The sequence below is a fragment of the Diadema antillarum genome, unplaced genomic scaffold (genome assembly GCF_040938485.1).
Source record: "Diadema antillarum isolate AM-2024a unplaced genomic scaffold, OU_Dant_1.0 seq00001005_RagTag, whole genome shotgun sequence".
NCBI lineage: Eukaryota > Metazoa > Echinodermata > Echinoidea > Diadematoida > Diadematidae > Diadema > Diadema antillarum.
Genome location: NW_027271843.1, coordinates 441,773 through 454,970, shown reverse-complemented (window position 1 = coordinate 454,970; position 13,198 = coordinate 441,773). Strand labels below are relative to the sequence as shown.

Genomic DNA, 13,198 nt, shown 5'->3' with positions numbered 1-13,198 from the left:
CCACCACCACCACAACAACAACACAACACAGCAACAACAACACAACAACAAGAAAGTCGTGCTGTTGATGTTGCCTCGACATCCTACAAATGGTTCTAGGGCAATTACCCCCTGGACAGTTACCCCACACCCTTCCCCTGACCCTAATCCTAATCCTAATCCTGAACCTAATCCTAACCCTAATCCAAACTCTAACCATAAACCCATTCCCTGACCCTAATCTTTACTCTAACCTTATCACTAACCAGTATTTTTATTTTTATTATTTATTTATTTATTTATTCATTCATTCATTCATTCATTCATTCATTCATTCATTCATTCATTCATTCATTCATTCATTCATTCATTCATTCATTCATTCATTCATTCATTCATTCATTCATTCATTCATTCATTCATTCATTCATTCATTCATTCATTCATTCATTTTTATTTATTTATTTATTTATTATCATTATTATTATTTTTTTTTTTTTTTTTTTTTTTTTTGGGGGGGGGGTAATTGCCCTGATATGCTACAACACTCTCTGACCTGACAGGTACAGTTTTGTTTGTATTTCATGAACAAAGAATTGCAGAGATGCCAAGGTCAGAGGAGGTAGGCGTCAGATCTTTTGAATTATGTTTTGCCACTGTTATAATACATTGGCACTCATTCTTTCTATGCATAAACACACACACCTACACACCTACACACACACACACACACACACACACACACAAAATGATACCTTAAAGGCATAGTTTACCATTTGCAGATGAAACAAAAACCCACATTTAATGCTTCAAACTACAGTGTACATGTAGTTCTGAAATGTGAGTTAGGGATAGAAACAATCAATGTAAAAGTTTGAATCAGTGTAATTAATGTTAAGTATTGTTAAATATACAAAATGTGAACAATAGTTAAAATAAACATGTTTCTAGATGAAACCATCTACAGTTATTGTTTATTGAGAAAAACAGTGATATCTCCTTATATTTCAGGCTTTATTGCAAAATTTTTAGAAGGTGGGATGTTTTGTGATACAACTAAGCTACACATATGCATCGAATGTGATAACTCAAACATTTTTTAAATCACTGCTCAAAATGGTAAACTGTACCTCTAACACCACCGAAACAATTACACAAGTACTGGCTGCACAAAGCTATAAGAATGTACACTATTTTCGACACATGTGATTACATGTATGAAAGCTCTTCTAGCACGACACCGGCTTCACATGTTGTTGTTGTTTTTTCCAGACTGCACTTCAAGGAAATCAGTCACACCAACTATCCAGTAACATTTTGTTTTGCCCAGTACAGTGTACCAGGTATTTATTTACAATTTTTTATGTACAAAATCATCTTTGTCAACAATATGGGCAAAGTCTTCTACACACACCGATGATCTTCGCCACAGATGAAAACTGCCATTTTCTGTCGCTAGTGTTAAAGGTAAAACATAGTTCTGGTATGCCAGAATTGTTGAATTTCGCTCCAAAATGTACACATATGCTTAACAAATGTGTGGAATAACATATTGGTTGGGTAACAATGAAAATGTGAAATATTAACCAAAAATGTGTGCCGGAGTTACAATCTCAGAACAGAGTCAGGCTAACTTGGACTTGGGGACAACTCGGCCTCTCTTTGATGGTGGGGCTGGGTTGTCCCTCTGGATTGTCCAGTGCTGTACTATGGGAGTGCTTTGCCTTCTGGCTGGTCGCAGTTATGGGCCGAGTTGATACAAAGAACCTCTTTGTGGCGCACATACAAAATGAATGTGTGCCTATATATAAAATATGGCGCTCACGAACTGTGTGTAAATTGTCTGAAATAGGGCCGAGTTGTCCCTGAGATTGAGTTAGCCTGGATCCTTCTGGAATAAAAGCTGGTATACCGACTTCTATTTTTGATCTCAAAATACTCCAAAACAACTAATCATTCTGGCAAATTGCATCAGCCAGGTAAGTTTCTTGGTAGACTCTTTCGATATGTATTGCAAGCAAATATGAAATGGTGTAAGACGGGTTCTCAAACCTTACCAGAACTATGTTTTCACTTTAAAATGCCTCCACTTCTGCTTTCTGTGTAATACACCATGTGATCAGTTTCTTATTGGGGTTAGCACTATTGTAAATTTAGTTACTGCTGACTCGTTTTCTCATGGCTGCAACCATAACAACTAACAGTCAACCTTGCTTAAGTTGACCTCACAGAAGTGTTTTCAAGACCTCTTCTCTTCATATTCTATTGATTTTAATCCCTCGTAAGTAGAATTTTCTCTAAGCCGATGGTATTTCTTCAGTCCAAATATATTCATCTTAAGCAAGGCTGACTGTAAAGCTACTGCTTCTTACAAATGGCAAAACTTTTATATCACATGGACGCACTATATGATGTACTTTGGGTGAACCCTGCTATAACGAACATGGATGCAAGATTTCCTTAGTACTTAACGTAATACATAGAAAAGGATTTTACTGGCATAAATGTCATAAGCTTTATATACTTTGTCAATTTTTAACCAAATTTCATCTATATAACAATGAATTCTTGTGGTCCCAACTATCGTTTCAAAACAGAGTGCCTTTGTACAAGTGTATCAACACTTCACATGAGGCAGTCCTAAGGGTACTGCAACGAACACACAAAAAGTGAACGAACATAGAGACTACAGAAGTACCCTGTTATTAAAAAAAACAAGGTTGCCAGGACGGCTAGTTTTACGTCATGGCAACTGTACACGTAGTTGGTACGTGTACCTCATTGCAAACTCGAGGAAAAAAGCATGCTAAATGCATGAAGGAAAAAGCGTAATCTGCAAATTCATCTTGCTGAAAGCTGTAGGTACATCCTTAAATGCTGTACATATAAACAACAGATGTCAGTCTGAAGTTGTAGTTTATGCTTAGGCTACATGGATGTCTCTTAAAAACCAAATCAAATGTAGGAAGCATGCGGGCTAGCTCCTTTTCTCTTTGGTCAATATGGATTACAAACATGCTATTTTTACTGAATCCCATGGGATAATGAATCTTTGCTTTACTCAAACGTCTGCCTTTCTGAACTAATGTCAACAGAAAAACTGTTTGGAGCATTTACATACATTCTACAGTTACCAGCAGGGGGGGGGGGGGGCATTTCATGAAGCATTCTGTCCGACAGTTGTCGGACAAATTTGCTCTCAACCAATCATATGCAAGGATTTCAGTAGCTTGTAACAGTTTGTCAGAAAAAAATATGACAAAACGCTTCATGAAATGCCTCCCAGAAAGATGACGACAAACAGACATGAATAATTCTACAAACATTCAATCCCTCTCAGTATGTTTCACAAAGAGATATTTCACCTCTTCACTAATCTTCTGCTGGTATGGCATATATAAGTACTTGCCCCCCCCCCCCCCCCCCCCCCCCCCAAAAAAAAAAAAAAATAAAAAATAAATAATAATAATAACAAGTATAATATTATGAAAGCAGAGGGATGACATAGTTTTGGTTGAGAATGGGCTTCAGGTTTCCAACTTTTTTGGTGGGATAATTTAGAAACCTCTTATGAAATATAAAAGAGCAGATAATTCTAAGAGGAATTCAAAGTTTGTTTGATGAAAACTGGTTTTGAAATGGCTGAGATATCCAAAACAAAGCAATCCTAATATTAGCGGTGGGGGCACAGACAAAGATTTAAGCTAGCAAGCTTTGTAAATTACTCAATAGCATGCATTCCATCATATATACTAACAGCGAATCCCAAAAGAGAACAGTGACATATCAAATTGAGACCAAAGACTAGATATATCGCTACGGCTACTGATATGCCTCCGCCATAATGCATGGTTCTCCTAATAGGTCTATAGTACAATGTCTTGACAATGTGTGATGACAGTTTCACACAATTGGCAAAATATTAAAATGACAGGTTTGACACAAATGTGCTGAATGTTCACTTTTTCTAGAACTAGGTTCAATTGGATGAATGATTAAAATGTCAGAGTGCAGGTATTTGGGGAACTGATGATTTTTACTTGACTTTTGACCTTTTTATAAGTCTATGCATTGAGTAATTTTCAAGGTATTGAGAAAAAGCATAATTTCAGTATCAAATGGGAAAATAGCATTATCTAAACCTGGCCTTTGACCTTTGATCTCACAGTTCCAAAGAGAATCACTGTTAGGTTGAACATGCATAAATATGTAAGTTTCATGACGATACCTTGAGTTACTTTCGAGATATGGAGGAAAAAGTGCAATTTAGCACTTTCACTTGACCTTTTACCTTTTGACCTTTGACCTTTTGGCAAGAAACTTCCCCAAAAATATATATTGGGTAATACATGCCATACATCAAGTTTGAAAAAAAAAAAACCCCTTCAGGCATATTGCATTTTAAGGAAAGTAGTGATATTTTGAGGAGTTGACCTTGACTTTTGACCCCCTGACCTTTGACCCATGACCCCAACTTCCCTAGATAATCACTGCCCATCGGTACAAGCATATATACTAAGTTCCATGAAGATACCTTGAACCATTTGCGAGATATGGAGAAAAACATGAAATTTCAATTTTTTTTTCACAAAATAACCTGTGACCTTTGACCTTTGACCCTGTGACCTTAAAATCCACACAAAGTATCATCCCCCAAGGATATACCCTCATACCAAGTTTGATGTAAAACCACCACACGGTTCTTGAGATATCGACAAAAACAAAACGGGACAGACGGACGTACGGACGGACGTACAGACGTACGGACGTACGGACGTACGGACGGACGGACGGATGACCCGAAAACATAATGCCTCCGGCCACTTCGTTGCGGAGGCATAAAAAAGATATCTGTCATCATTGCTGATTTGTTAGATTAGTTCCCTTTGTTTATGTTGACAAACCATTCGTTGTGCAAAGATCATGAAGATTCCCCCATACACATGCAGCAACAGCTATTGGCAAAACATTTGCCAAAACAACTTCACCATAGCAACTCACTTCGAAATAGGCAAAGCGACATAGAGGTCCACAGGTTGATGAGCTACTAGTATTGCATACATTACATCCCTGCGCATTTGTTCGAGTCCATAGACTGATTATGCACGATTCAGTCTCGCTCAGCTAAGAAGTGTTTTTCGATGTTGAAAGTGTTCCACATGAGATGACTTCACTTGTTGTGTTTTTTCCTTTGTCGGGCTACTCATTCTCCTCTCTTTTCCGCTTCATGCCTGCTTTCATCTCGGTCACGATGCTCACCGAGGGCTTGATATCAGGTTTGACATCTACGCTTGATGTGGAGCCTGTCGATCCACCTCCTGCAATGCAAAAATCAGTATGTGAGTCAGTTACGTGGATCATCATCATCATCATCATCATCATCATCATCATGTGTTCAACTACAAAGAAAAGAAAAACTATTTACTTATATGGATAACATCACAAAAGTCAATGACACTTGTTTTGCTGTCATATCGCATCAATGTCTGGGATGTTTCCCAAACTAAAACTACTCTTCAATGTAGACAAAGGTTGTGAATCTTTTTTTTTAAGTTCAAGATTTTTTTATGTAGCATATTTTCTTTTCAAGACTTTTTTTTTTCAATCAAAAAGAAGTCAGTATAGCTAAAAAGCATGGACTTTCTCTAGAAGATAAGGGAAATGTAGATGTAGTAAAGGGCAACGAAAGTAGCAACACTGCCATACCTATGTAGTACACCTTGTTAGTACGAGGCAAGGGAAAAACTAGCAGTGTTCTTCATTCAGAACAATTTGGTGTGGCTGGGGAACCATTTTGAAAACATTCATGGGGGTGTCTGCCAACTGAGGAATGGTTTGCGGGAAAAGCAGAGGCTAAGTCACCGTAACTACCAAGGAAACAATCATGTAACAATTCTAAAACATAATGCCTCGGGCACCCTATCAGAGGGGTCATAGACATTTAATCAACTACAAAACCTCCATCACCTGTTTGGACATACAGTTGCAGCCATTACATTGGATATAAACAAACTATTTAACACAGCAAACTAGTCATTTGCTCCTGCGACATTTGCTTGGTCTTATTTTCTCTGACGACTTACGGTTAGGGTTTTTATAGGGTTTGAAGGTATAGTTTGGCGTGAGGATTAGGATTATGGTTAGGGTATATTTGTGGGTAGAATTTATGTTTGTCTTAACAAGCAAATATTTCATGGGAGCAATTGCAGCAGGAGCAACTGTCATGGAACCAAAGAACACACTGGGTTGGTCTACCTACCTTTGGAATTGCTCCCGCCTCCAGATATGATGCTAATGGATGATTTGGGAGTGCTGGATGCCGCTGATGATGATGATGAGGATGATGAGACCATGGTATATGAGCTGCTCTTTAGACTGAAGGACTGACCACTCTTTGACACCAGTGAGAATGTTGGACTTGCCTTGGCTCCTAAACCTGCAGCATTTACAAGAATTTCAGTCAATTTCTAATTTCATTTTTGTCTTTTCTGTTAATCGTTAATACATGTACACATAATTCATTCACTTACATCTTAAATGAACACATAGTTCAAACAAGAAATGAAGCTTATTGAGCATAAAAAGTTGCAGAAAACTGATTATCCAATGGTGGTGAGCCAGTGGAGTAAAATGGAGTAAAATGGAGTAAAAAAAGGCCAGAGCTATGACGCCAGCGAAATTTTCATCAGAGGAAAAATGATCTTTTATCTCTGACAAAGATTCTGGAAGGATCGAATGCTCAGGCCCTTTCTGACTCCAAGAAATTAAACATGTACTGTTTTAAGAATTAAGTCCTCTAATACAGGCATAAAATGAATGAATGCTTAGACAAAAGGAGGGAAAAATGAGAACTGGCCACAATCAGCTTTACAGTCATTAATCTCATAACTCTCTGTCACAGATATGGAGTAAAGATGATGATATCCTACAAGAAACCAGTTCTGAAATCGAGCTGCTATATATATGCACTCATAACAATGCACAAAGTGGGATCCTTTCTTACCTGAGCTAAGTGATAACCTTGGATTGATTGTGAGAGTGGGCTGTGGAAATGAAATTGCAAAAGGCAGAAAAGAGCATTTCTGTGTGAAAACCGGTAGGTTTCATGACCATATGTAAATAAAATAAAGTATATCATCACCTCTGATCTGTGTATTGAGCCAATACATTATCATTCTCATTGCAGAGTAATGTGTAAAATGTCTGAGGAGTTTAACTGTTAATGCATTATTTGATTCTTATAATAATATCAACAGTTTTCTTTGAAAAATGCATGTTTCAACTAGAAATGTCGCTAAGGCGACTGCTATGCCTCCGCCATAATGCACGATTCTCCTAATAGGTCTATAGTACATGTGGACAATGCATAATTACATTTTCACAATATTGGCAAAATATTGAAATTACATGTTTGTCACAAATGTGTTGAATGTTCACCTTCCTTTACCTAGGTTTAATTAGATGAATAGGAGAGCATGTATTTGGGGATTCAAGGACTTTAACTTGACTTTGACCCATTCATAAGTGTATGAATACTGTAATTTTCAAGGTATGGAGAAAAAGTGTAATTTCTGTATTGAAAAGTACACTGTTACCATTTTCTTTTGGCCTTTGACCCTAAAATTCATAGGATAATCACTGTCAGGCAGAACATGCATAAATATGTAGTAAGTTTCAAGATAACTTGAGCCACTTCTGAGATATGGAGGAAAAAGTTAGTTCAGCACTTTCCCTTGATCTTTGACCTTTTGACCTTTGAGGCAAACCCCCCCCCCAAAAAAAAAAAAAAAAAGAGAAAAAGAAACTTTCCAGATAATCTAGGTTATACATGCATACACCAAGTGCAAAAAAAAAAAAAAAAAAAAATTCTGGCATTACATAAATATGAGGGAAATAGTAACAATTTGAAGTGTTGCACTTGACCTTTGACCCCTGACCTTTGACCCTATGAACCCTAGATTCTCTAGATAATAACTGCCAGTCAGTACATGTTTATATACTATGTGCCATGAAGATACCTTGAACAATTTCCAAGGTACGGAGAAAAAAAGCTAAGTTTTAATATTTTAACTTGACCTTTTGACCTTTGACCTTTGACCTCATGACCCAAAACTTTCACCAGAGAATCTTAATTGGGTAATACATGTATACACTAAGTTTCAAGAAAATATCTTCAGGCATTGCATAGATATGGAGGAAATAGTGAAATTTTACGTATTTGACCTTGACCTTTTGACCTTTGACCTTGACCATGTGCACCCAAAAGTTGATAGGCACAACTTCACCCCCTAATACACATACATGCCAAGTTTCATTAGGATACCTTAAAAGGTTTTAATAGTTACCCTGTCCACAAAATTTATTACGGACGGACGGAAGGACGGACGGACGGACGGACGGAAGGACGGACGGACGGACGGACAACCCGAAAACATAATGCCTCCGGCACCACTTCGTGGCGGAGGCATAACAAAAGAACAGGCTAGCAAACATTTTTTAAATTTGCACTCTGATAACCAAAATCTCAACAGTCTGCATTCAGAAAAAAAATCAATTTCTTTTAACGATGAAATATTTGTCATCAATTCCTTAGGACTTTTTGACTTCATGTTAATTATGTATTGGACATCCAATTTTTCACCTGCTTAACACACGAGGCACAAAAACACAAGCAAATAGTTTAAAGCTGATCTAAATACTGTTGTGTGTTTACATTACAATTTTGGTGAATAGGATTTGTGTATACATGATATGAATGATTTTTGGCCAAATCACCTCTGTTGAAAGAAAAGTGAAAATCAATGGAACCTAGAATCACTTGATTTCCACATAGATGCAATATCAAATTTCCACTTAATTAATCACAGTTCAGGTGATTCTGACAGTAAAATATTCAAAGGGTTCAAATTTCTAGGGCATTCATAAATGCCACATGAACATTTTCATTACAATTACGACAAATATCTACCTAGTGAACTTTTCAGAGGGATCATCATTTCACCATGCTTTTGAACGGTTTAGCTTTATTCATCACCTATTTGTCTGGTCATTTTTGAATAAAGGGGATAACTACAAAGAGGAACTTACCCTTTTCTGTGGTGGTTTGAGTCGATAATTGCAGGCAGAGAGGCAGTATCTGTCGGGTGGTAATCTGGGCCCGTTGTGAGGTTTGATGGCGGGCAAGGGGCTGCTGTTCTTTTGTTTGGCGACTTCCATCAAAAACTGGTGAAGATGAAATAAAATGAGTGAGGTTACCACACCTAAAACTTATGCACATATGTATCTGCATTATATAAGGGCTGAGACGAGTCTCTCCTTTTCAAATAGGTACAGATTGTACAAGAACCACATGATATTGCAGAAACAGAACCACTTTAATAGGTAGACAGTAGAGTCTTTAAGGTTTTGCTCAATCAATGACAATGTACATTGTAAATTCACAAATCAGGGATGAATATGGGATTAACAGATTCACAACTCTTAACACACTGCTACTCTCCTCTCTTTTTTTCTCTGTCTCTCTATCTCTCCTCTTTTTCTCTCTCTCAAGAAAAAAAAAAACAGACAGAATTGAGATAAAACGATGGGGTACAATTGATCATTTATCTCGCAAAAAAAAAAAAAAAAATCATAGGTGAGGTGAAAGACATTTCACCGGCTACTGGTGAGCAAAACGTCATACACCTCACCTACGATTTTCTTCGCGAGACAAAGGACTAAATCATAGGTGAGGTGTATGACCTTTCACTTGCTCCTGCTGAGCGAAATGTCGTACACCTCACCTACGATTTTCTTCGCGAGACAAACGACTAATTGTACCCCTATTGTCTTAGAATTCGCCGTGATGGTCAACATCTTCACAAAAATCAAGATAGCTTACCTCTCTCGGAGGAGGTGTTGTGAAGGAGTGATCCAGCCTGGTCTGAATGGCAAGCTTTATGTCATCAATGTCCACATCTTTGCGGCCAGCATGGGAGCTGTAGATCTGGGCATCGTCCAAGACATCTGTCACATACCCTGCAGAGCATGACAACAATGAAAATCACAGAAATTTAAACTTCCAATGCTGGATCTGGATCTGGATCTGGATGTAGAACCCTATACAATGTGATGCAGGGCCCTTCTTTAAATTCAATTCTGGGTGTAAACGCATTGGATAGAGAGAGGGTGCAAGGTGTTCTAAAACGATGTATCCATGGCCTTCTTGAGGGAGTTGGTAGAAGGCGAATTTACAACGCAGTCATTTATGTGGTTCTACTTCTAATCCATTATTGTAGATGGAAAATAAGAGTATCGGAACTGGTCAGTCTGTGCACGCAAAGCCGGACAGGGTTATGACACTTTTGACTTGTTTGTCACTTGGTGATCAATAAAATTGGATGTAGATCTACAATGTAGTCAAATTTTCAAATTTTTTAGCACGGATACATCATTTAGGTTTGATTGGTTGAGCCAAGGAGGAGGTACAATTTTGGATGGGAACTGTAATGTTAGAACCCCTGTTTAGAGTTAAACCACCAATTTTCGGACACTTAAGCTTTTCTGCAATATTTGTTATATAAACTGAAAAAAAAAACCACTCTACAAAGTTATATTTTAACAATGTATGTTAAATATATCAAACTACATTTTCCCAATATTGATTTTGTTACACCATAAAATTTCACAAAATCCCAAAGTATTATCACCTTGTCAATTCCCCATTTTTCGGACAGCCTCTCCAAAATTCGGACGTTCAATGTCAATACGCATACAATGCTGTTGAAAAATGAGTGCGCGCCATACCTTGTTGGCGCAAAGTTGCATCGGGGATGTTGCAGCGCCCGTTCATGTCCAAATTTTGCCGACTCGGCACTTGCATTCAGCCCCTGTACATTGATATTCACTCATTTCGGCACGTACGGAGATTTTGTTTTTCTTTTGTGTTTTTGAGGATACCATCACACTCTCTGAGCTTGCGACAAGCGAAAAATCTCGCAACAGAATGGCGTAATTTTTCAATTTTTAGCGCTTTTTGGGCGACCCTGATTCTTTACACAGGACCCAATTCGCATGCGCTTTGGAAAAGTTGCGGAGATTCTGCATTTTTGACAGCGGAATTTGGGATTTTACAGAGGCATTTCATTTCAGGTGACTCAGGCATTTTCCTGTGGAGAACGAGTGTGCCAGTATGTGATTGAAACGATGTGATATGTGTGTGTTGTGACAGTAGAATTTGCTGGCTTGTGTTGTGATAAGTGATAAGTCTCCAGATTTCGGAGGCCGGCCGAAAATTGGGGGTTTTACCCAAAATGTATAACTATATTTTAACTAGAGTAAAATATCCCGTTTGCGGCAGTTTAAGCATTGTTGAGGGTTTTTCCAACTTGTAAACAAATCAGGCAAATTATTTTCAAGCATTTCATATATCATAGACAAGATTATTCATTAACGCAATTGTTCTCATAAAAGAAATTTACCATTGACCAACGCAGTTTTCATGATTTACCAGGGCAAAACCCGGCACAATTTTCGCCAATAAGGGCGATATGCGACGTAGTATTTCTGCTTGCGGCACGATGTACAATCCCTATGCAATACGCGCGTGCTCCGCGATCTTCAGCTGAAAGCCTTCACATGCCTCGTGAACATTGCGTAAGCACCAATTCCCATTGCAAAAGCACGTGAAAATAGCTGGCGCACATGCATTGGCCGCAAACAAGATCGCAATTCTGGCGGTGTTGTTGATGTCTTTCTCGTGTTTTTCTCATTTTTTTTCGATGGTAACATCCACTTTCAGAAAAAATGGTGGCCCACATCGGCTCGCGAAAGTTCTATTTTACGTGAGGATATGTTTTCAAAATCCATGAACATCGAGAAAATGACCAAAAAATCCAGTTTTTTTAATCATTGTTTCTTAACTGTTATGTTAAGAAGTACCGAAAATTTCATTTTGGATGCGATATGTTGTCATTTAGGTGAGAAAATTTCACTTTCGTCAGAGATCGTGCCCATTTTATTGGTTGGTTTTTGTCGATTGCTTGTGTGTTAGTATATGTGTAGTGTGCATGTAACAGCGCAGTGCTGTGTTTAGCGGTATATTACCATGTATGTTGTACCTGCCGCGAACGGCTGCACGGCCGCATACTGCCGCAGTTACTCTAGTATAAAAGACGGAAGAGCTGGCTGGTTGTTGCCTCCTTCGTTCTCGAGTCTTGCAACCTAAATTCAAATTTCGTGCAGCACCTTTCATCCGGATAAGGCCAGGGACAGGATAGGATAGGACAGGTGCACCCACTGTTTCTTCGGTTCAGAACATGCACACGACTCAAGTAACGTTAGAGTTTCTAAACCCAACCACTCCTAAACAATATCGCCAGTATTGGTATTCAAGCCCTTGTTGTTTACCGCACTCGCTTTGAGTCGCTCCCTCATTTGCAATGAGCATACATGTTACAAATTTCATCGGCACCAAAATGGGTGTATCAACACATTGCACATTCAGATTCATTGACCATTATACCAAGCGTAAATTCTCATAAATCTCATATACCTTGGAACAAAAAAGCACAAAACTTACTATATGTGAATTCAAGCATTTGATTGATGACCCTTGACTCGAAATCTGTTACCCCCATGTCTTTTAAAATTGCTGTCATAATTTCAGCGTCCCTCGGTGTACTTTTACTGTCCGTTAGCGATCGACGGAGTGCCATCCTCTCATTGGTTCGTTAGGGACGTGCGGAAGCACGAAAACAGTGCGATCCCGTACGTAGAATCCCCGGCGAATTACCAATAATTGCAACCGTACAATTTTAAAGGATTCAAAACAGAATTCTAAGCAAATCAAGCCTGGTTTTGGATCAGATACCAAGTACAAATATATTAATACAACACTAAAAGTAGTGGTCCGAATGAGATATTATACCACAAGTTCACTGCCTCTGGCTCACGTTTACTGTTGTGGGGTCGGCATACGGCGGCAAGTACTAGTACGTGGTGTGCATGCTGCATATCAAACGCACAAGTACAGTACGTGCGAGCGCATCTACTCATTAGACTTTACACAACAGTCGTTTTATTAGTGTTCTGACATGGAGAGTTTCGATATGCTCCCAGTCTCTCACTCTCGGAGCAGACAGAGACATCTACCATTAATTGCAACCACAATTAGATCTTCATGTCAGATGAACTGTATAAATAGAATAAAACAAACAAACTTCCAAGTAAGGCAAACAGA

General features: G+C 38.4%; 1 protein-coding gene across 1 annotated transcript; it reads right to left on the bottom strand.

Moving 5' to 3' along the window:
* Window positions 1–4,854: 4,854 nt before the first annotated feature.
* Window positions 4,855–12,580, bottom strand: LOC139742570 (transcription initiation factor TFIID subunit 9-like). Its single transcript, XM_071653101.1, has 6 exons — window positions 12,539–12,580; window positions 9,860–9,996; window positions 9,067–9,201; window positions 6,983–7,022; window positions 6,239–6,415; window positions 4,855–5,297 (listed from the first exon to the last, which is right to left on the bottom strand). Exons 1-6 carry the CDS (start codon window positions 12,555–12,557, stop codon window positions 5,179–5,181), a joined length of 627 nt encoding a protein of 208 aa, XP_071509202.1. The 5' UTR covers window positions 12,558–12,580; the 3' UTR covers window positions 4,855–5,178.
* Window positions 12,581–13,198: the final 618 nt, after the last annotated feature.